This window comes from Mytilus edulis, chromosome 10 (assembly GCF_963676685.1).
Source record: "Mytilus edulis chromosome 10, xbMytEdul2.2, whole genome shotgun sequence".
Classification (NCBI taxonomy): Eukaryota; Metazoa; Mollusca; class Bivalvia; order Mytilida; family Mytilidae; genus Mytilus; species Mytilus edulis.
In genome coordinates, this window is record NC_092353.1 from 18,794,540 (window position 1) to 18,820,993 (window position 26,454).

At 32.2% G+C, this 26,454-nt stretch overlaps 1 protein-coding gene across 1 annotated transcript; it reads left to right on the top strand.

Moving 5' to 3' along the window:
• The first annotated feature begins 1,035 nt into the window (after positions 1 to 1,035).
• Positions 1,036 to 26,198, top strand: LOC139490548 (sodium- and chloride-dependent glycine transporter 1-like). Its single transcript, XM_071277368.1, has 13 exons — positions 1,036 to 1,582; positions 11,630 to 11,761; positions 12,401 to 12,737; positions 14,213 to 14,345; positions 17,728 to 17,862; positions 18,735 to 18,838; positions 19,687 to 19,811; positions 20,436 to 20,548; positions 21,045 to 21,173; positions 21,491 to 21,587; positions 24,032 to 24,132; positions 25,114 to 25,284; positions 25,921 to 26,198. The coding sequence occupies exons 1-13, from the start codon at positions 1,402 to 1,404 to the stop codon at positions 26,056 to 26,058; spliced, it is 1,896 nt and encodes a 631-aa protein (XP_071133469.1). The 5' UTR covers positions 1,036 to 1,401; the 3' UTR covers positions 26,059 to 26,198.
• Positions 26,199 to 26,454: the final 256 nt, after the last annotated feature.

Below are 26,454 nucleotides of genomic sequence, written 5' to 3' on the forward strand. Positions count from 1 at the left end.
ATACCAAATGTTATTGACTCCTTCCCCAGCGCAAGCTTTATTAAACCCACTGATGGTCTTTATTTTGATCAGATACTTGAGAATTTGGAGTGAATTGGAGAATCTAATCTTGGAACAGAACTCGGAGACAAATCTTAACCAGGCAGCGAAATTAAGAGTCAGTCGAGAATTAACACCTTGAGCAAGAAGAGTCAGCTGCAATATCACCTACAGCGACACCAGTTATTGATGTACCACTTGTTCTGCCATCCATATCTACCAGAGTGGTAGAGCATATGGAGCAGGAGTAGTTGACATCTAGCGAATTTGCCACTGAGTCAGCAGTTCCATCAGCTGTGTGGAAGCAGAGGACTGTCTATATTACATCATTATTATATAAAGGGTAATGTGTAAGCATTGAATAAGAATCAGATATGACATTTGTACCCATAATTGGAGATAGTCGCGGATTGATGTAGTTATATTGAGCTGCATTCATGTATACATAATGTGTTTTTTTTGTGCGCGTCAGCTGTTTCATTTTGATACTGGGGTTCAGATTATTATACCTATTGATATATTCATTGATGAATTTAATTGCTGGTATTTGTTCACAATTTCGTTTCTATATTTGTATGACGAGGGTGTCATTTTGAACTCGGGAGAGTTTGTGCCCGACATGTATTCAACATATACGTTTCTTAATTTTATTTTAATGTTTAGATTGAATTTAGTTATTTCACCTTTTTACTATAAAACTAACTATAATCCATAGACAGTTGTTTTTGGTTATCTATTCTATAGATTAACATTTGCAACCAATCCCCACCGAAAACAAAAGTATGTCAACCGACTTTGTTTTAACGTTATATATATATATCAACCTAAGCAAAATTTAGAATAAATAATCCACGGACACATGTTACTAAAATATTCATTCCTCATTTAGTATCATAGAAATCTTTTGACGGATAATCAAATACTTTCTATATGATATGCCTTTTTTATTTAACATCTGGCGAACGATTAACCGATTTTCAATAATAACCTATGGACACATCTTTTATGAAAAAGAAAAATGAAAAGGGAGAAAAGCATCACATATTAAAACACAAAATGCATTCATTGTATTCCTGAACTATAAATAAGATTATTAGTACATATAGTCCATCGTAGAAAGTTCATTAATTTAAGTGAATAAGGACAAAACTATATTAATATGTATAATACGCGTTCAAGGACAATATAGGTTTACCTGTATCATGAAAAAGCTAGTGACCAATTTAGCAGTCGTTTCGTTGACATACATATGGATATAGAATCAAATATAGAAATACAAGATTTCAAATACGTATCGCAACTTTAAAGGTAAAGGACTCACCTTATTCGGAAAGACTTGAAGTTGCATTTCTGAATTTGAACATGTCTAATTCATCGGAAAAAGAAATAATCAACGTTGATTCAGATACATGTGAGACTACTGAGGATTTGGAAAAAGAAGTATGGGGGAAGAAAATTGAGGGATTTTTATCGTTGTTAGGCTATATTGTTGGGTTAGGAAACCTATGGAGATTTCCTTATTTATGCATGAAAAATGGCGGGGGTGAGTATTTATATTATAATCATTCAAAGTGTGTGTCGCTAAAATTTCAATATTAGAAAAGAAGAAATGTTAGTACTCATTGTCATTCAACCACGCTTTTTGGTCATGGATTTTTGTTTTATTTAAACGTCATTCGTTGAACTAATGACAAAATCACTACTTATGACAGAGTTTAAGTAATCTTGCAATAAATAGGATGACATTCTTTCATATTTAAGTGATTTATATTTGAACGACGTGTTAAAGAAGGTAGGGACACCCTATACCGTCAGTCGTCAAACGATAATTTTCGGCTAACGTTAGCGTCAAAATAGTTAAAGTTTAACGCGATTCGTCAAAACATTCTTATCATGATTCGTTAGTGGTCTCAAAATATTATCGTTACCGTATTTTTTTTATCGTGGTTCGTCAAAATCAGTAGATTTTTCATGGTCTAAAGAAAGTGTACATTTTATCCTCATGTACCACACACTTACCGTAAAAGTCTTAAGTCATGAATTGTTACTGTTATTTGCCAAGAAGGTACCCCAACTACGATCCGCATTTAATATAATTATCAAATATAAATATCCATAATCTACAAATAAATTTCAATATCCTACAAACATTGTAAATGGTTTTAAAACGTAGGCAAAAAACACAACAGGGTTAATCTGATTTTCTTCAAGCAAAATTCTGTTATATATATGTTCATGCATTCGTACTTCGTTTGTATGCTTGTGCTTTTATACCATGTTGATTGTCTTTGTTGACATAGTTGTTTGTTTTATAGTGATTAAGATTTTAACACAATGTTGACTGCTATACCCCAATTTTTTACATTTTCGGCTATGATATCTGATTGTTTTGTTCACACTTTGTTGCCAATATAATGGGATTTAATGCAACTGTGGTACAAGTGAGAGTTTTAGCACTATTACTTATTTAATCCACCATTTTCTGCACAAGAAAATGTCTGCACCGAGTATGGAAAATCTTATAGTTCGTTTCTGTGTGTGTTGCATTGTCGTTTAATTTTGCACTTCAGTGTTTCTGTTGTTTCGATGTTTTCCTCTTATAGTAGATCTATGTGTTTCCTTCGGTTTAAGTTTGAAACCCGGATTTGTTTTCTTTCAATCGATTTATGACTTTCTGTTGCCTTTATTTGTAGCAGTTCCGGAATATGACTGTTGTTTTCCATCCGTTTGATGTGATTGAACTTTTGATTTAGCCATTTGGTAAGGGAATTTTCGTTTTAAATTTTCCTTAAAGTTCGGTATGTTTGTTATTTTACTTTATAAAATAATGCAGTCTTTAGATCAGTATAATATACATATGTTCTAATATTGCTTTCACCGTTACATTATAAGAGTTGCTTCCCTTGCCTTAATACACTTTTGATTTTAAGTTAGGGGCATCACAATTTCATTTATCTCAATTAATCTACCGTTTTATTAAAGCAAGGCTTTATGGTCATGTTTAAAAACGCATTACATATAAGAGTAATTTGCCGACTTTCAAATATTTAACGAATGGTGCTATACAGAAAAAACTGAATAGACAAAAAACACATTGGAATTAAAATAAACTGCAAGCGAAACGATAACAGCGCTTCGATACATGCTAAGGATTTCTTCCAATGTATGCAGCATCCGTCTTTCAATTCTAAATCGCATTCAGTAGTTAAAATTGAATATAAAAATATTACAGATTCCGGAAAAATACACCGACATAGTGGACATGTGGTACATATAAAAGACATGTCATTAGTGATCATTAAAACGGTCAACCGTTTCATTAATCATTAGTCGGTGATTAATAAGGTTGCGTTTAGCATTTATAAATTTTTAAACAGTCTGGTATTTTAAAAGTCTATATGAATAAGCGGTAAGGAACTTGGTCTTTCCATGATACTAGAACTGTTTCTAATTTTAGCATTTTGCAATTATAAATACCATGACGTACAGGCAAATTGGAGGCATATACCCTGTCAAGTTAAACGTAAATTCTTAGACCATTAGATATGTCAAAATACAAGTTTTTTACATAGAAATAAAGCGAATGTCAATGGGTATGCTGTCAATGTGAAGTACAGTCTCATTTAGGGCTCTATGAAGAAAATATAAAAATAGTCCAAACACATTTGGTGGGGCATTAATAGTGGAGAAAACACCGTGAAACAAACTGACACTTATAAAACAATTACTATCCACACTGATCTGTGTTCTCACTTGTACCTATAAATGTAAAAATCACGTATAAAGTTATAGAAACTAAGTACTTAAGATTATTGATCCTGAGATATTTGTTTTATGTGAATGCATTTAGAATGCTGAAATCCGGTTATCAATTAAATCAAATAAATTAAAACATATATTTTATCATTTGAAAAGGCACCATTATAATTAATCTTTTTGGATTAGTATTTTTATCGCCATAAACCAAAAATAGATTATATGACTTTCAGTGAAATCTGGATGGACTTTCGATACACTTTATTATGATACTTAAGCTAACCGAAGTGTCACTTCATACATTATTGCAACAATTGACTTTTCTTACACATTAATTATAATAAAACAATGTCATATCCGATTTTAATGAGTTTCAAAAATAGATGCCCTTCTTCATTCAATAGCTTATATAATATGCTATTACACACATGGGGGTAATTAACCAAGTTATAATTATGTAACCTTTTTGCAATTATTCGCATGTCTTTAGTTTGAGCATTATTCAAGCAATTGAAAAGTGAATGTATATTTGACCTTTAGCGATAGTAGAGCGCATTATGTTTTCCGGCGTGTAAGTTTATCTGTCCGTCTCCTATCAAGTTTGATTAAGAGGTAGTTTACAATAAAAACTAATCTAGGCCATATCACCGAAGAACAAATGTGCATTGTGAAGAGAACTTTTGGAAATAATTATCCAAATAGAGGTCTTATTCAAAATCGACAGTCCACTGAATATCGAAATGGGGTATTTTCAGACGAGACCACTGATCATCAAAATGTAGTATTTTCGAACGGGACATGTTGTCATATAGAAAAATATTTCTTTATTTGATAAGTTACCTTACAAGTATTATTTTCTTAAATTAGTTCCTTTTTTAATTGTCGCACTTAGGAAGTTTCATATTCTTTGTTACATTACAATTGAATATTATATAAAATTGAGAATGGAAATGGGGAATGTGTCAAAGAGACAACAACCCGACCAAATAAAAAACAACAGCAGAGGGTCACCAACAGGTAATTATGTATACTATATAGATAGAAAAGAAAAATCACAAAAATATCTGGACTCCAAGTAAAACATTCAACCTGGAAAATCTTTTATCAAATGACAAAGTCCAAAGCTCAAACAGATCAAACGAACGGAAAATACCTGTCATATTCCTGACTGAATTAATTATAATTGTTTATAAGTCGTCTAGTATATGACTATCTCATGTTAAGATCAAATTATGAATGCTAATGCACAATACAAAATAAGGAGATGTGGAATGATAAGCAATGAGTCAGCTATCTTAGAGAGACCAAAATAATTGGAAATATATAACTTTAGTGCACATAACGTTTTCCTCAATGACAAAATTCAACAGAATTATTCTGCTAATCCGTAGTCATAAATCTTTGAGATAATAGTTATCAAAGGTACCAGTATTATAATTGTATACGCCAGACGCGCGTTTCGTCTACATAAGAATCATCAGTGACGCTCAGATCAAAATCGTTATAAAGCCAAACAAGTACAAAGTTGAATAGAATTGTCAGGATCAGAGACTACTGACAATGTGGCAGCCAAGTGATGCCTTCACTAAAAATGAGTGCAAATGATCAACATAATAAGATAAATAAATATTTTATTACAGACATCATGGTTAATCTACAGAATTCGTTATTTCAAAAGGAACAACCATGGAACTAAGGAAAACGCGCATGAAGTTCCTTGGTGTAATTGATAGAAACGTCCGGGTATATGTGTTAGCAACAACCCAGGGCTATGGGTTTTGTAACGACGTGAGTTAACAAATCAAAATCCTTGAAATGCACTTGGCCGGGGAAAATATTTTTATTAGTTGTTGTTGTCATTGAACTAGCTCGCAGTAGCTGTGCATACTCTCAGATTTACACTTTGTATCCGTCCTGGGACAGTGGTATAACAGTATAACATTAGAACGAACTATAAAAATCAGTTCAAAAAGGCTTAACTCATCAGATGGACAAAAATACAAGTGGACGTGGTCTGGTACTTCCCAAGAACAAAAGACACTAGGAACAGATCGGAGAATACTCGCAGTTGAATGGCAGCTAGTTCAAAGCCACTAACAACTAATAAAAAAATCATGCATCTAAGACTAAATTATCAATCCGTACACATCCAACATCCAATGGATTTAGTATAGAGACGCCATAAACAGTCAGAGATAAAACATGACCTTGTGCAATGCCAAGAAAACAGGTATCGACAGATTGTAGATCCATGAATGTTTATATACTAGTAACATACTAGTTATATTTAGTTTACTTTTAATTTACTGATAGCAAAATCAATATGTATACTAATTAAAACAATATTCAATGATCTTAGTATACTGTTGAATTGATTACCTTTTAGAATAAATTAATGTAAAGGAGCGATAAGTTTACAAGGATCATTTCTAAATTTCCGGGCACGGTTGACAACATTTCCATAAAAATGAGGATGTGCTATCCCGTTTGAAATAAGTTTTCTACAGGTACAACCAAACTTCAAAACCAAATCTTTATATCTATGGAAAAAAATAGTACAGCTTTGAAGTAATTCATGGTAATGATATCCCTGGTTTAATTATTTACCAGTAATACATAGATTACAATCTTTAAAATAAATTAAAAAAAACGTCACAACAGACACGGGCATAGCGAACGAACTGTGAAATAAAAACACAGTAAGATTGTGCCAAAGTAACATCATCAAAGTGAGAGTGTTAGCGCTATAAAACAAGGTTTAATCCAACATTTTCTACATTTAAAAATGCCTGTACCAAGTCAGGAATATGACAGTTCTTGTCCATTCGTTTTTGATGCGTTTTGTTATTTGATTTTGCCATGTGATTATTGACTTTCCGAATTGATTTTCCTCTAAGTTCAGTATTTTTGTGATTTCACTTTTCACCATCTAAAAATGTAAAATTAACAATAGGGAACGAAAAATCGTCCCTTTTTGTCGTAAATTTTAGTGTGGAATTTCCCGTTTAAAACTGAAATATCTAAATCTAGGAAAGGACAGTTAGTAACGTTTAAATTTGATTTATTTAAAGTACGACTGTTTTGACCGTTATTGAAGTCGATAACTGTATGCAATTTTACTGCAATACCTATAAGTTAAAGGACGGCATAACTTCGTTCCTTGTTAAATACTTTGAGATTGCTTTCAATAACGATGAGCATTCTTTGATACGGTATAAAATGTCGCTAGTATTTAGTTTGTGATTTATTTTTTCCGTTGTATCACTAATTTATACCGCAGTCCCACTAGGCAACGATCGCACTACAATCTGTGAAAAAAAATGACAATCGAAGTGCGATCGTGCAGATCTCACTAAGGTCGTAGTACGGTCGTTGTGAGGTCTTCAAGATCGTGATGAGCGTTGTCAACTTTGAACATGTTCAAAACAATCGTGGTGCGATCGTGGCGACATCAGGTAGTAGGAGTAGCGTAGTGAGAGCGCAGCTGGGTCGTGATAAGATCGCAAAGGTGGCTGTACCATCGAAGCGAGAACGTAGCGAAAGCGTGATTCTATTCGGAGAGACTTCGCTACGATCTCACAGCGACGTTACTACGACCTCACTACGCCCATCACGTTCTCACCGCGACCTATCTACGCTTCCACTACGACTATACCACGTTTACGACACGCTGTTCAAGATCATAGTACGATTCTAGCACGCCCATGCCGTCCTCGTCACGCTCTTCTTACGACCTGACTACGGTCAAACTACGACCATCATGCACATTATCATTTTCACATGAAATACATAAAAGCTCTCCAGGTTTTGTTTGTATGTATGTAATTTGGACCTCTTGTCCTTTTTTTCCAACGGCTCAACCATGTTTGACACATCTGTGTCATCCCTGCTATCGTTCACTAAAACATCAGCATTTGAGCTTAATTGACCAGCAATAAGTTGTTGTTGGATTGGTTGATCCGACATCTCTACTGGATCAGGATTCGTTACTGTCAGATCTGCCTCTGCCTCTGCCTCTACCCTACCTCTATGCCCACGAGTTCTAGTAGATTTTGGTGGCATGACTACGTTGTTTCCGAAAACTCAACGCGTCAATAAGAAATAGAAGGATTGATACAATATTTATATGGAACACGATGTTGACGATATATTACTGGGAGCGTAGTAAGATCACAGTGTATATGAACGTGGCATGGTCGTGGTAAGAGCGTGCTATAATTTCAGTAGAAGCGTCGTAAGATCGTGTTGTAATCGGATAAATCGTGGTATGGTCGTATCGAGAACGTGATGAGCGTGGAAAGATCGTGATTATCGTAGTGAGGTCGTAGAATAACGTGGTATAATCGTAGCGTGATCGTTGCAGAACCGTAATGGGGACGTAGTAGCATCGTGAAAGCAACGAAAATTTACATTTTCATGCCGCTCATACCGCGACCTCACCATGATCTGAATTTAATTTAGATCAGTTTACTTTTCTCTTTAATTAACACACTTTATTTCTTGACACTGGACAATTGATGGTTTGACATATTGTTTGTAGGCCTGTTATATCGATGAAGACTTTGCTGACATGTAAAATCTTTTAATTATGTTTAACTTTTTGGCTAAACCCTTTATCTGCTTTTATTCTTATAAATATTTATCCATACATATTGCAAAAGTAGTCAAATTCATGAAGGGTGGGTATGTTTGATGAAGATAAACATTATTTTCTTTTCAAATTAGTGTATGATTTTCAATAGACAAAATATGAACAATATTATCAGTTAAAACCAATATGGTAATAAGCTGAGGAAAGGTTAACGGACAGGCTAGTATGTCTTAAACGTCAAAAATAGAATTTTTCCAATTTTCTAATAAATGCGTAAATGTATTCAAAATGTCCTATCCGAGCTTGGGGGAAATTGCATGAATCCAAATATAGCAAAACAAAATATGATTTATAAGTTTTATGTTTACATGTTGTTTATATTTATTATAGGGTTTCACGCAAATGACCACAGCAATTAATTACAAATAAACAGATGATAGTTGTACTAGTATATGATGTAGATTTTGTTATATGTACAATTATATGTATACATAATGATATACACAATGTATATGCATTCTGAAAAAAAAATATGTCGAGCGTAATAATGTTCCATGAGATAGACCATTTCTGAAATGGAACAATATGAGAACAGAAGCTTTTAATACATGTACAAGTGTTATCTTGAAACTGTATGATAAAAAATGACGATACTTGATTAAACTCCGTTCGAAGGTGGTCATTCAAAATCATTCTTTTGAATTCATAAAACAGAATATTAACGAAATAAAATGTCAGTATTGTCGGCTATGGAGGAAACATATACTACCGTTTTAGTTAACCAATATACAAATTGTTTCTCTCAGATTAATGAAACCAGTGAAGGAATAGATATGATTTATCATTTCCGGTAAACAAAAAAGTCTTTAAAATGCACCATATGAAATATATTTTACCGTTGTGTCCTATTCAGGATTAAGATATTTCAACTGATTGTGAATTCTCATGTCGTGTGATGCCTCTGTAGCAGGAGACGCTTTGGTAAAAGAGGGACGAAAGATACCAAAGGGACAGTCAAACTCATAAATCTAAAACAAACTGATAACGACATGGCTAAAAATGAAAAAGACAAACAAACAACAGCACACACGACACAACATAGAAAACTAAAGAATAAACAACACGAACCCCACCAAAAAACTAGGGGTGATCTCAGGTGCTCCGGAAGGGTAAGCAGATCCTGCTCCACATTTGGTTATGTGCTTTGTCTATATGCTTTGTCTATATACTTTCATTGTGTTCCTATGCTAGCGTATTTGGGTTTTTGTATGTATAATACCACCAAATCATAGAACATCGCATCCGATGCATACGAAAAAGAGTCGAAAAACATTCCCTTGAATTTGCAATTGTAGAAAATAAATATAGTTGCCTTGAAATAGGACCATGAATATTAGAAGACAAAGTGAGCGATACTCGGTGTTTTAGGGAGATAAATCCGACTTTTTCTCCTGATTTGTTATATTTTGCTATAATAGAAAACTATTCCCTAGGTAAAACATAAAAATATATATAGTTATACGTGAATGAAATTTTTTTTTTGAAGCAGTAACGACAAACGCGCAAAATTTAGGACAGTGAACTATTATATGGATAGTTCAATTCATTAGTGCTTTGAATTTTCATCGAGGATAAAGTTCACCAAAACATATGATTTACCACTACTTCTTTACTTATGAATATATACTATTCAAAAGTCTATGTATATCCCCGTTTGTTAATAGAAACATATTTTATTATTAACCTTGAACCTTTGTACAACCAAATGAACTTTGATTACAAATGCTAAAATAACACTGCCATGTGTAGGTAGATAATGAAATACTTTAATTCTAATGTTCTCATACCAGACTCTAACACTGATAATGATTATATCATTAAGCGCGTTTCAAAAGATTGCCTCACAAAATTCGTGCACGGCGTTTACAGTTGAACTATCCTTAAACATATCACAATCAAACACAAAAATGTTTCTTTTAAAACGCACCATAAATTAAATATATTTCTTTGCGTTTATCAGGCAGGGAAAATTATTACAAATATCATTGCACTTTAGTTAAGTTTTATTCCCGTTAAATAATAAATGTCTATATCCAAGCTGTACATATACCCATTGAACAAATAACACGTTGCTATGCTTCATATTTGTTTTTTAAACTACTAAAACATCTTGTCCGATCTGTTAAAAATCTAACAACGGTATAGAGATTTATGTTACAATTTAACAAATTGTTAAAGTTTTATTTTTTTTTTATTTTCTTCTTTTTCTAGATAATAGATAAGTATCAACTTTTAGGAAAGTTTTTAACTATTTTCGTGGAATAGTATGAGAGAATTCGATAAATCATGCGCCTGTCTTCTTTGTATCAACAAAATTCAAGTCTACGCGATTATTTTTTTTTTACACACTTGAAAAAAATTAATCAAACACAAATGAATACTAAATTGAATTACCTTGACGAACATATCTATTCTTAAAAAAAAACTTAAAAAATCGTACTCTTCGTGGCTCTATTTGTCTTTGTTGATATTTCTTATATTGTTTTCAAATGCTATTTGCATACGTCTAAGATTTTCAAATGCTTTAACCTTCCGAACCTATTGTTCATATCCAAATCTTGACCATTTCAGTAGAAATGACATGTGTGTTTCATGATTAACTCTAATTAGGTTTCCTCCTGACCTAGATTTACTCTCATCAAGTTTGCTCCAAACCAGATTTAACATCCGGTTTGCTCCAGACATAGTTTTACCCTCATCATGTTTACTCTAGACTTAGTTTTTTTCTCGTCAAGTTTGCTTCAAAATAGATTCTTTACATTAACTTTAGAACCAATGTTTATGCCTCCATCCATTTTTGGAGGTTTGCGCCAGACCTAGATTTACACTCATAATATATGATATCGACCTATATTTATCAAATATCTAGGAAGCCAACCGTATAAAACGTTTGACGCTTTAAGACAAATTATATACAAAATCTAATCTGTTTTGATTTTCAAAGCCGGTTGAATCTTAACTTTCATAATATTCATTTGCAAATAGCTATCGGTAAAACTATATTTTACTATCATCAAGTAATTTTAAAAAATTCTTTACTTCAAAAAATATAATATTACACACACATTTCAAAAATTGTTATCATAATGGGAAATAATCATTTGTTTGGATCGATGAAACTGACATTGCTCCAATCACTCTAAATAACCTAAGTTTTATATTCATTTTCTGACTCTTTTGTAGGAGCTTTTTTGATACCGTTTGTTGTATGTATCATATTTGTGGCATTTCCAATATTTTTCCTGGAACTTTCTCTGGGACAGTTTACTGGCAGAAGTACCATTCACTGTTGGGAGGCATGTCCACTGTTTAAAGGTATATTAAAATGTTAAAAGGATAAACGTGTGTTTATATTGTGCTTATAAGTTCACGAATGTTATATCTATACATGCAATATAATGGAGTTGTAGCAAGGAACTGATACACTGGGGGAAAAAACCTCAAATGCTTTAGAGGGCATGTTGCGATATATATGTTTTCTTCATTACCTAGACGACAAATGAAAAACATCGCACAATTCAATTCAGATAAAGATGCTTTTACAGTTATAATTATTTAATTCGAGGAAAAAAATACAACTTCAGAAATACATGTAGATATATGAAATAAGTGTACAAAATCCATATGCTGACAAGAAACAACTATAATGTCATCAATGAATAGTTATCATCCCCGTATCTTTATTTTGTGATAAGAAATGGCCAGTCAATGAACAGTGTAAACTGTATAAACGAACTGACACAGATTTCATTACCACTGTGTGATGAATTTATGAAGTTAATTGAATTGATGGAGAGATGTACAAATAATTGTATGAATACACAAAAGAATGCTGTTGTATATTACACATGAAAAACAATTTTCCGGATTTTTTATATTCATTGAAAAACAGAATGTGTATGTGTTTGTTTCAATGTGTAATATTTCAGATTCTTTGTTTATATTTATTTACAGGGGTTGGATTTGGAATGGTTTTGGTCAATGGAATGTGTTGTGTTTATTACATCATGGTAGTCACGTGGTCAATATACTTTATTGGGAATTCATTTCTATCCCCTTTACCATGGTCAAGCTGCTATAATTGGTGGAATACAGAGAATTGTCTTTCAGATGCAGATAGTCTTCAGAACAATGTAACAACATTAAGATCGCTAAGCACTTACATATTGAATGGTCAGAACAATTTTACACAATACTTAGTGAATACATCCACGGAATTACAAACTAAAGATGAAGTACATCAGTTTTTGAATTTGAATACAACAATGAGCAGTGAGGAAGAATTCTGGCAGTAAGTGAAATCTAGTTACCAGCATTATTGACTACAAAATTTTTCCTAGTTTATTTTCGTTATTTTTTTATTTATATTAGTTCAAGTTTTGTAAATTAACGAAAATGTTTTGTAAAATGGACAAATTTATAAAAATTATACATTGTCAATAAAACTACTGATGAAAGTTGACACAATAATACCAACTTTCGTTCTTTTCTACGCCTGTATCACCCTGCTCAGTCGCTCTGTTTTTCTCGTATCACGGCTTTGAGACGAGAGCAGGCATTATCAGCGACTTCACGATGTCTGAGGAGAAGTTATCAGCGTCGGCACAATGTGTGAGGAGACGTTATCAAGCTTGCTGACTTCAAGCGTAGAACTGTCTTAGTGATTAGTGAGGGGGGGAAAGACCCAGTAATAAAACAATAAACAGATAATCGGGTTTTTCTTCCTATACACATCGTAAAGTGTAAGCCGGCCCGCTCGACACAATGTAGAGCTTCTGCTAGATCGCTGCACTCACTCAACAAAAAGGTCCACATTGTGCTTGCGGCTGACAACTTACGATATCAATTTGTAGAAAACCCAATAACCTATACTTTAACTGCACTAAATTCGTAATTCGACAATTGTCTCTATATTGATACTCAAATGATTAAAACATATATTTGACAGTTTATTCAAACTTGTAACGTTGAAGAACCGAAAAAAATGTTCACTCATGAAGCCAAACCCCGTACAAAAACATCCCAGAGATTTGCATGTAGAGATCCGTATATTGATGCGAAGTATTGTCTACTTTCATGATTACTACCTCATGGACTACCGGTTAACCAGTAGAAATAATTATTAAATAGATATTAGGCAAGATAATACAATAATCATCTTTATTTTGATAAAGGTTTAATCCACCATTTTCTACATTTGAAAATGCCTGTACCAAGTCAGGAATATGACAGTTCTTGTCCATTCGTTTTTGATACGTTTTGTTTTTTGTTATTTGATTTTGCCATGTGATTGTGGATTTTCCGAATTGATTTCCCTCTAAGTTCAGTATTTTTGTGATTTTACTTTTTGTAACCGAGTTTTCAATAACGCTGACATGGTTTCTACTCGTTTAAACTTGGCAATAATATAAATTGAGTTGAAATGTCTTGAGTATCTAAACCTTTTGTCCATTTTTAAGTACTTTCCAAGACTGAGACGTTGTAATTAGTAAATTTGTTGAAGAGGTTTTATGACGTTGTGTCATAAAAATGTTTAAAATATATTTGTATTTTATTATTAACCAATAAATGTTTTAATGAAGTAATGCTCCATGACTTATAGGTATGAATAACTTTCCCTATTAGATCCAAGATATCGAAACTACGAAGAAGAGACAAAACGACAATAAAAGTATTTCATTTGAATTCACACATAACCCGAAGTTACCAAACATTTTTAGCTTCTTTTGATCTGATATGTATATTTTATATAGTTTGCTATTGTAGATACAATGTCTTAAACATATCATCAGGAATCGAAGACATCGGAAGTTTGAACGTCAAAATTCTCTTTTGTTTGATTGGAGCATGGATTATTGTTTATTGTTGTTTAATGAAGGGAGTAAAATCTGTTGGAAAGGTATACAAACATATTCTTAAGAATTGCAACGATATTATAAAATGGGAATATGTGAAGAGAATAAAATAACATTGTGTTGAGAAATATTTTTTGCTGAAGTAATAGAAGTCTCTATATATGTAATACAATGCAAGTTGTTAATGTTTGAACAAAAATATCTCAGTAATTCATGAAAATTAGCCTTGTGTCACATGCCATAGATATTTTCAATATAATCTACAACTATATGTGTAGTGTACGTTAGTGTGCTTTGTTAATCTCATTACCCTTCAATTTATTTTGCTTCAAAGTGTACAGAAAAGTATTATTTTCTGATAATGTAAGCCATCTTCGCTAAAATTCTAGTTTAAACGTAATTAGGTAGCACATATTCCGAACGCCAAGGAAAATTCAGAACGAAATACCCGTAATCAAAAGGCAAAATCAAAGGTCAAATAGTTATCAAAGGTACCAGGATTATAATTTAATACGCCAGACGCGCGTTTCATCGTCATTAGACTCATTAGTGACGCTCAGATCTAAATAGTTATAAAGCCAAACATATACAAAGTTGAAGAGCGTTGAGAATCCAAAATTCAAAAAAGTTTTGCCAAATACGATTAAGGTAATCTATTCCTGGAATAACACATCAAAAGAATGGAAAACAACGTTCATTTTCTTGACTTTATACAGGCATTCCCTTGTGCAGAAAATTGTTGATTGAACCTGGTTGTATAGCTATCAAAACCTCTCACTTGTATGACAGTGGCATCGAATTCAATTATATTGACAACTATGTGTGAACAAAAAAAACCAACGTCAAAATCAAATAACTATTTCAATAAACAAAGCCAAAATGGCAGAGATACATTCTCTCAAGGTTTCAAGTGGATTTCATTTTTCTGCCATCAATAGTTAAATAAAGGAAACAGTAGTATACAAAATTCATAAATCGATTGAGAAAAAATCTAATTCGGGTTACAAACTAAAACTGAGGGAAACCCATCAAATATTATAGAGGAGAATTACGACAAAACAGAAACACAACACTAAAATGTAACACACACAGAAACGAACTATAATATAATATATTAATGGTCATTTCCCTGACTTGGTACAGGACCTTTTAAGAAAATAATAGTGGGTTCAATATGGTTTTGTGGCTAGCCAAACCTCCAGCTTTTATTGCAATGTTAAATATAACATTAAAATGACAACATAACATGGCAGGACTACAATACAAAAAAAAAACGGAGAACATATAGGACAGAGAAACACACGAATAATAACGACAAAAATGTACCAGGTTTAAAATTTAATATAATACGCCAGACGCGCGTTTTGTCTACACAAGACTAATACCGCAGTCCCACTAGGCCACGATCGCACTACGATCTGTGAAAAAATGCAAATTTTGACGATCGAAGTGCGATCGTGTAGATGGCAGTAAGGTAGTATCACGGGCGTGGTGAGGTCTTCAAGATCGTGATGAGCGTGTCCAACTTTGAACATGTTCAAGACAATGGCAGTGCGGTCGTGGCGAAATCAGGTCGTAGTAGAAGCGTCGTGAGAGCGCAGTTAGGTCGTGATAAGATCGCAAACATCGCTGTACCATCGTAGCGGGAGCGTAGCGAAAACGTGATTCTATTCTGAGAAACTGCGCTACGATTTCACGGCGAAGTTATTACGACCTCACTACGACCATATCGTTCTCACCGCGACACAACTACGCTTCCACTACGACTAATATCGCGTTTACACTACGTTGTTCAAGACCATAGTACGATTTTAGCACGCCCATGCCGTCGTCATCGCGCTCTTCTTACGACCAGACTACGTTCATAATACGACCATCATGTTCATTGTCATTTTCACATAAAGTATATAAAAGCTCTTCAGATTTTGTTTGTCTGAATGTAATTTGGACTTATTATCCTATTTCTCTAACGGCTCAACTATGCTTGACACATCTGTGTCATCCCTGATAAAAAGATAAAAAAAAATTCGTCATTTGAGCGTGATTGACCAGCAATAGGTTGTAAATCTTGTTGGATTGGTCTGCTGGATCAGGATTTGTTACTATCAGAGCTCCCTCTGCCTCTACATCTACCCTACCACCACGCCCTTGTATTCTGGTAGATTTTGGTGGCATGACTGTTTTCGAGAAATCTACGCATTCATCAGAAAAAGAAGGAATGGAACAGTGTTGGTATGGAACACGATGTTGACATTATTGCTGAGAACGTAGTAAGATTGCGGAATGACCGTAGTAAAATCGGGATAAGAACGTGCTATAATCGCAGTAGAAGCGTGGTAAGATCGTGTTGCAATCAAATAACTCGTGGTATGGTCGTAGTGAGAACGTGATGAGCGTAGTAAGATCATGATTATCTAAAAAAGAAAAAGCGTGGTGAGAACGTGGTATAATCGTAGCGGGATCGTTTTAGATAAAGAAAGGCAACAGTAGTATACCGCTGTTCAAAACTCATAAATCCAGGGACAAAAAACAAAATCGGGGTAACAAACTAAAACCGAGGGAAACGCATTAAATATAAGAGTTGAACAACGACATAACACTAAAATGTAACACACATAGACAAAATCCCACGAGAATAACAAATATAACATATATATATATATAACATCAAAACCAAGTACATGAATTCGCAATGTGAATTTACACTCAACAATAAGAGAAAACAAACGACACAACGTTATAATGTAATACACACAGAAACGAACTATGATATAACAATGGCCATATTCCTGACTTGGTACAGGGCATTTTTAAAGGAAAAAATGGTGGATTGAACCTGGTTTTGTGGCATGCCAAACCTCGCACTTTTATGGCCATGTGAAATATAACATCAAAATGACAACACAGGACTACAATAATTACAAGAAGCGTAATGCGGACGTAGTATCATCTTGAGAACAACGAAAATTAACATTTTCATGCCGCTCATACCGCGACATCACCACGATCTGAATAAATTTGAGATCGCAGTGAGCGTGGTGCGATCGTGATCTAGTGGGACTGGGGCTTAACCAGTGACGCTCAGATAAAACAAAGTTCGAAAGCCAAAACAATGCAAAGTTGAAGAGCATTGAGGACCAAAAGTTCCCAAAAAGTTGTGCCTAATACGGCTAAAGTTATTATTTAGAATAAGTCATACTTTTCCAAACAGTAATACATCAATATACATATGTCTTCTTCTTAACGTGTGTGTTTGGTTTTGTCGGAGTCGTTTTTCTTATTCCTTCTTATGTAGATTGCATATATCTGATAGTAATTGTATTTTATTCAATATCGTCATTCCGAATTCAAACATTAATTCTTTTAATACACTAGCGTTGCTAAAAGTGTTGCAAAAATTTCACTCAGAAGATTATTATGTTGCAGGCTGTGTATGTGACTGCTACATTACCCTATATACTACTGCTGGTTTTGCTTATAAAGGGTGTAACATTACCTGGAGCAACGGAGGGTATCCTCTATTACATTACACCAAACTTTTCTCAAGTACTTAATTTTCAGGTAAGTTTGTTTAAAACGGTCTTTTCACCGATCCAATCAAATATGTACGTGTATTTTTTTTTTTAATTTTCACTTTCGCGATGCGATCGTTTTTCATGATATATCAATAAACAAAATTTTATGTGATCCAAGAATGTCAACTTCAGGGACCAAACTCAACAACTCTCCATAAAGGCGACCAGACTTTTAAGTAAACTATTTCTGTTCCAAAAGTTAGAAAAATCAATGTTAAGTTTATCCAATTGAATGACGGCACTCGACAAAATATGTCTCTCCAGTTCGAGGACAAAACAATCAGAAAGTTCAAATCATAATATAAACGTTGAACAGCTGATTAAGTATTATCAAAACCAAACCCTGTCAAAGAAGCAGAGATATACGTGAGATAACTACTTTGTGATGTTTATACTATAAACATAAGGAGACATCGACACAGTGTTTCATTGGTATAAACAGTCCACGCTTCTTCTGAAAATGACACAGATGCATGTGAATTTGTATATAGACATAAATGTCTATGCACAGATTTTATGCTTAAATATTTCAATTTTGACCATTATCTTAAATTTATTAATGAACAATTACAAATGCAATTTGTGTCATTTCATGAAATTCAAATAAATATATGAACTGTCTATTTTATTTTATTATAATGATTTTGAACATTCCTTTGTAAGCCAAACAAAAAAATGTGTTAAATAGAGAGGTTCGTCCATGCTTACAAAAAACAAAGAAATGTGTTAAAGAGAGACGTTCGTCCATGCTTACAAAAAAAAATCAACATATCTGTTCTTTAGACAGTGAAGAAAAGACAATGTTTAACACACGTCAAGTAAATAACTGCAAAGAGCATTATGTTCAACTTATTATAGGTATGGGCTGAGGCAGCTGTACAAGTGTTCTTTTCAACATGTGTCTCTTGGGGACCTTTGATCACCATGGCTAGTTACAACAACTTCAAAAATAATTGCCTCAGGTAAAAACTTTCACATTTTAGTAAACTGATCAAGTATTGAAAAACAAAAAGGTCTGATTAGAACAACAACAACACTGAATCAGATTATGACACATACATGACATATATAAAGATATGTTTGTCTGATTTATTTAACGAATAACGCACCCAGAAAAGCTTCTGTCTAGTTCATACTCCATAAAACAACCCTCATACACAAACATTTTGAAAATTTCGGATTTATCACAAATTGTTGTTAGATGCCTCAAAGGGTCATTACAGCGACTTCTTGTGATACGTTTGCAGTTGTTTTATTAATTGCTCACCCTGTATATTTTAAAACTGATAGCATCTTTATGACTTCTATACATACAATACATGTTTTGACTTACTTTTCCTTTTCGTTTGTGTTTTCTTTTAGTCTTTTAATAACCATTTTTGCATTAGATTTGCTTTGTTGTATTGCTCCCTTTTTTTACCATTAAAGGCATCAATGAGATATAAGAATTGAAAGTTCTGGTTTACTCAAACACATCGGAATAATCTTTGATATAATTTTACTTATTTTTCATGTTGTTTAACAAAGAATTAAATTATTTAATGGATTGAATCATGGTAGAAAAACATGGCCTGATATATTGTTACAAAACATTAAAAAATATCAGCAATGTAACAATGAAGATGAAACAGTTTCTTTACGGATTTATTCGTTTTACCAGTTATCATAACGCATAAAAAGCACACGAAACTATCTTAGAGCTATAATTTTGGAATATCTATGACCTAAGACGATAAAAACTTTTCGATTACTCCAATCCAATATTGTATTCTGACTTTATCTATTTGGAACAATTATGGTATATTTACAGGGATTCCATTCTACTGGTTACATTGGGAGAGTTTACCAGTGTGATGGTAGGATTTGTTGTATTTTCCATAATAGGATACATGGCACATACTAGTGGGCTACCTGTGGATGAAGTCGTTAAATCGGGTATTTAGAATTTTGGGATCAATCTTTCAATTTTCAGGAAAGTTCAAAGAATAACGTATTGCCTCTTCCTTTTCGATGCTCAAAGTTACTGTATTGTTTATAAATAAGTAAATGTCTATAGTACCAATTAAGATATAAAAGTAATTGTAATGTCCTATATCGAATATATCTAATATATTATTTTGTTTGTTCTAATCAGTACGAAAAGACGATATCATAATTATTTTAAATATTTATAGTTAATATAGATTGATATCGAACTTCACAAAAGTTGTAATAGGGTCAGTTGCAATTTTCGAGGTTTACGTACACATTACGTGATTATGACGTTCTAAATCATAGGTCTTTTTGTCCATAAAAAAGTATGAACACTCCTTGTGAACAAGCAAAATAATATAAATAGATTTATTATGAAGGTGCCCCAGGCTATCACGATAAATATTTGCGGATAATTTTACTCTGTAATTTACCCAAACTTCTTTCTGTTTGTTTTCTTTTTAATTCATTTTGGTATACACGATACATGTTTAAGAATTTAAATTTATGCATTTGTAATTATCAGCATTGAATATTCTGTTCATTTTTAATTTTTGATTCTAATGTCCCACTCAATTTTATTCGCAGGTCCAGGGTTAGTATTTATTGCTTATCCAGAGGCAGTTTCAACTCTCCCATTTCCAAATCTGTGGGCAGTGTTGTTTTTTGTAATGGTTTTGACATTAGGACTGGACACTCAGGTAGGCACAATAACAAAAACTTGAAACATGGATCAATTTATATTCTTCTGTGAGAGACGTGTGTGTTGATCCAAATGAAGTATTTTGTTTTCTTTTACCTTTTTAGACGTAAAAAAATGTGCATTAATGCATTACATGTAATTTGTTTACCCTGAAATAGGTATATGTATGTGCTTAAAACTGAAACACAAACAGCACAATTACTCTAGTCAATTGTAACATACAATATGTATGTGTCTAAGAAAAAAAGATTGCAGTGAAATAATAAAGTTGAATATTGAAAAATAGTCTTTGACATAAACAAAATTAAAACCAAAACAATACCTTTTAATTATATAGTCGGGTTGTTTTTATTTTAAATTTTCTCGAATAATTTCATCCCTTTCCGTATCCCACACAAGGGATTGTTTCGCAGGGAAATATAACGATTAAATTATTCAGATAAGATTTGTTTACATTGTCACAATGGTTTTGACCTTTTGACATAATTTTGCAGTTTGGTACAGTTGAACCAGTTATTGCAATTTTTACTGGAAGTTACAGGAAAATCAGACAAAATCGGATGCAGTTTACAGCACTGGTTGTGTTTGTTGGTTTTCTACTAGGTCTACCTCTTTGTTTTCAGGTAAGTATGTTAATCATTGTTGAATGATTAGAACTTATCTAACGTTCAAATTCATGCTAAATTATAAATCAATCAAGCATTAAACGGACGTAACGGGATTTTTTTTCTTCATGATTTTCATTCACATAATTGTGATGTTTTATTATGACATCACATATTATTATTTTAAGTTCGCTGATGTGAAGGCCAATATAGTTTCTTGTAAAAGAATTCAGAGAACTACTAGTATAACGATTGTGACATTATGTAAGTTTTAATCACAATTATAGAAAGTGATTAATATTTTACAATCATATGCTTTTTTTTTTATTCATAAGGGTGGTATATACTTCTTCCAATTATTTGATTGGTTTGCTGGAGCAGGAGTGCCATTGTTTGGATTAATAGAGTGTATAGTATTTGGCTGGATATATGGTAAGACATTTACAGTTATTACAGACAAGGGGAATAGCTCTGGTAGCATGGATGGAGGCGATTATATTCGGACGGATAAAAACACATCTGCTTCCATTTTCTACATTTTAATCAGACAAAGATGACGTCACAAACAAAAATACAATGACTGACAAAAGGGAAACAACTCTCTCTTACACACAGAAACATAATCCGATCATACATACTAATATATATAACATAGTATCATACATTCTAGTATATATGTTACAGTGAATTTGTATAATCAGTGATTATGTAGAATCCCTGAAATTTTCAGGGATTATGTAGAATCACTGGCTAGTTTAGGGATTATATATAATCACTAAAATTTTCAGGGATTATGTATAATCACTAGAAAAAACGTCAGGGATTATACATAATAACTGACATGAAGAAATAGTTTTATTTATAAAGAAAATAAATAAAAGTCAAATAACTTATTCTAAAAAATCTATTAAAACATCATTATAAACATAAATTGTAAAATGTTAAGCACAATATATCAAAATGATAACCCCATTTTTTTAAAATGTTAGGCACAATTAATATATTAAAATGTTAAACACAATATATTAAAATAATATGCTTCACATCTGTTTCTATCACAATATCCACATTTTATATAAACAGCTGCGCCATGAGCGCATGACACGCCCGACGTCTTGTGTGGAAGTTTTATGCAATAATCATAAATAGTTTCTGAGAAAGTTTTAATTAAGCAATAACCATATATTGTTTTTGAGACACGGCGAGAAATGTGAAACCCCCAACCCTGTTTTTTTTTTTTACAAAAAACTAAATATCACTAAAATTATATTTTGAATCAAAACCAAAAAGTATACAGATCTTTAGATTAATATAACAAAGAAGTGTGTAAAGTTTTAAGCAATAATCATAAATTATTTTTGAGATACGGTGCATCATGTAAAAAAAACCTCCCCTGTTTAACAAAATACTCAATAACTCCAAAATAAAGTTTTGAATCATCACCAAAAAGTATACAGATCTTTAGATTAATATAACAAAGAAGTGTGTAAAGTTTTAAGCAATAATCATAAATTACTTTTGAGATACGGTGTAAACATGTAAAAAAAAAACTCCCCTGTTTAACAAAAAACTCAATAACTCCAAAATAAAGTTTTGAATCATCACCAAAAAGTATACAGATCTTTAGATTAATATAACAAAGAAGTGTGTAAAGTTTTAAGCAATAATCATAAATTGTTTTTTCAGACTTTTTGTGATCAATTGCCAATGATTATGTTTTTTGGGTTTTTTGGGTTTCCCTTTCCTTTTTTCCCTGAGGAATTGCTATGAAAATATTTCACCAAATGCCAGCTTCCTCTAAAATTTTGTTTTATTTATCAAACCTTAGTTCTGGTTGTTTTATCATCATGACATTTAGATGCGCAAGTTCTCTCAGTTTGAATTTTCTTCTTCGTTTGACCAAAAAACAAAAACAAAACTAAACCACAAAACAGATGTTCCATAATCTTCTTTACCACAAATAACAAGCTCTGTGGATTTACAAATAGAACATGAATATCCATTTGACGCTGGCTTTTAAGCAACGAACAATACATGTAAAGTAATCGCTATAAAGGGAATGTTGATTATTATTAATTTTGAAGTCTTGAACTTTATCTCGAAACCCTGTGTTGGTTAAATCTTTAAGATAATCATCCTCTGTGTTTAAAAGCAAAATTATATCATCTGGCAAGGAATATGAAAGAAAAAAATGATAATTTGTCTATATTATTTATTTTGTAACAAACAAAGGATCCTTAAATTATTGATAATCCCTGAAATTATTCTAGGGAATATGTAAAATAATTATTAAAATGTTCAGTGATTATGTAAAATCACTGGTCATTTTCAGGGATTATATATAATTACTAATGATTTCAGTGATTCTTCATATTCCCTGAAAAATCAGGGATTCTACATAATCCCTGATTATACAAATTCACTGTAACATATATAGTTATTGATATAACTATAGATGTATTATTGTTCATTGGATACCAATTGTCGTGGATTTCAGTAGTACAGATGAACCTGGAAATTAAATATTCAACGAACGACAAATTAACAATAGGCTTGCAAGCATAAACCATGACAAAACCATGACATTTAATATCTACGAACATGCAAGTTTCCTCAATCCACGGAAATAAATGAATTAACAGTAGTTATATAATATCGGGATATTAACAACCTTTTCAATATTACTTTACGATTTGGATCAATATTTCGATACTATGAAAATGGCCAAATAAACATTATAATGGTAACCCTTTGCAAAATTTCTTTTAGATCTTAATTGAAATTTTCTGGAATTCATTATTTGACATTTTCTTTCAAATCATAAAATATTTTAACCAGGTACCAGCAAGTTTGTCATTATATAATTGTATTCACAGGCGCTGACAATTTCTCACGTGACATAGAACAAATGATTGGAAGACCTGTTCCTGTTATCATTAGGGTATTATGGTGTGTTGTCACTCCAACTGTGCTTTTCGTAAGTTAAATTCAGTATAGCAATTTTATATAATCTTATATATTGTCATGTTACGTTCTTAGAAGAAAAATGCATGAGTCATTCTTTAAATGAGACGTAGAGATATTCGTTGTTAACTCTTATCAGTCATTGGATGCAAACAATCTAAAGAATGCAAAAAAAAAGCTAATCAGAGACCATTTTTACAAAATATGAAAACATTCATTGAATTGGTGTTTTTACGAAAGCAAATTTTGACAATAAGAAATTCTCACTTCTGTCACATATAGTTCTGTTACTTGATAACAACTATGTGCTAATGGTTTATCCGGTTTATCCATTCCATCTGTGTAACTAAGTAGATATCAGCATATTTAGAGAATGTGTTCAGGTTTCATATTTTAGAACTTTATTAAACTTTTAGAGAAACTGTTAAAATTACTCACAATCAACACCAAATTCCTACAAAAAAATATGTTTTTGAAAAGATGTGACATAAGACAACTAACCATTTATTATGCTCCTGATTTTGGACAGACACATACATATGATGCAGTGACAAATTAGTGCATGTTATCTGAGCCCTCCAGACTTAGTCCAAATAATTATGACGTCTGGAAAGGCTATTTTATTTTATTTTTTGGGACGCCTTCCTACGTTCTACGTAGGAAAGCGTCTCAGAAAAAAATAAAATAGCTTGGTACGTAGGAAGGCGTCCCAGAAAACAAATAGCCTTGCCAGACGTCATAATTATTTTGACTACTCAAGTTACTGTTGGCTTTCAAAAGAAACTTTATATAAGAACATGGAAGAAACATTGCTACAGGAAAAGCAACTGCCTTTAAAAAATTACCAGAGTTAGCGCTTAATCTAAATTACTAATGCAAGAATGTATTGCATGTGACAAGATCACTATGAACATATCATAGAAAATTATATTTATCACCAAGAACTTATATTTTCGAAACTGTAATGAAAATTATTTTGATTTTATTATTTCAGATATTACTTATTATAATAGTAACAACATATACGTTGCCTACATATGGAGATTACTCATATCCTTCTGCAGCTAATATATTTGGAATGATTACAGCAATTATTCCTATCATTCCAATACCTATTGTAGCAATATTAGAAATTCAGAAGGCTGAGGGATGTGGTTTTTATGAGGTAATCAAAACTTCTTAGCTGTTTAAATATAGATTATATCAATTTTTAACATTACAGTATAGAATAAGAAGACGTGTATGATTGCCACAAGAGACCAAAGGGACACATAAAATTAACAATCATAGGTCACCGTACGGCAATTAACAGTGAGCAAATACAATACAGTATAGTCATCTATAAAAGGCCCCGAAAAAGAAAAACAATTCAAATGAGAAAAGTAACGGCCTAAATTATGTTCAACATAATGAACGAAAAACAAATATGTTACACAACAAAAAACGGAAACCAATGAATTACAGGCTCTTGCCTGGGATAGGCACATGCAGAATGGGTAATAAATACATTAAACATTTTCGGAAATCAGAAATAAGACACTATATGTATCCATTCATTTGATGTGTTTGATCTAGTGATTTTGTCGTTTGATTATGACATTTTCGTTTTAAATTTGTCACGGAGTTCGGTATTTTTGTGATTTAATTCTAATTTTTCTTATAGTTAAAACTTTCTTGAAAATTAACGATTTGGAATACTGTAACCCAATAACATGTGATTGCTTTAATCTTAAATAAAATATGCTGTTTCCTCAAAATATTCAAGTAAAAGTCGCTAATGTCATTTGTTTCTTTCTTTCAGAAATTACGTAATTCACTGAAACCAACGAATAAGTGGATGCCTATTGATAAAGATTTAGCCAAATGCTATATAGACCGTCGTGTGATTACTGACAAAACAGTTGGAGGGAAAATCAGACGAAATATATTAGGAAGATAAAATAGAATTATCTAGTACTTGTGTTATGAAATAGTTGAATTTATTAAGAAGCGAAATATTGTAAGGATCTGTCATATGTAATTTTTAATATTTTTTACAATTTTAGCTTTAATTTCAATTTTAATAAATATATTATTAGCTGAAGTCTGATGAGTCATTATCTGTCTATTATAATTTGGTTATTTGATTTTAGACGGTAAACTTTACATATTTTACGTTTATGAAAAAAAATCTTTTGATATCTTTTCATTACATGCATTTGTGATTACCAATTTAAATTTTATAGTTGGAAATACCATAAAACTTTGTGTACTAGTTCTTTTCTTAAGGTTGGACGATAATTCTTTTGGCATCTTTCAAAGCATTAATTTGTTCCTTTAAATATACGTATTACAC

Coding starts and splice junctions, on each gene's coding strand:
- LOC139490548 (XM_071277368.1), top strand. CDS start 1,402: ATGTCTAATTCATCGGAAAAAGAAATAATCAACGTTGATTCAGATACA. Junction 12,738..14,212: donor AGTGAGGAAGAATTCTGGCA/GTAAGTGAAATC, acceptor TTGCTATTGTAG/ATACAATGTCTTAAACATAT. Junction 18,839..19,686: donor TTCAAAAATAATTGCCTCAG/GTAAAAACTTTC, acceptor GTATATTTACAG/GGATTCCATTCTACTGGTTA.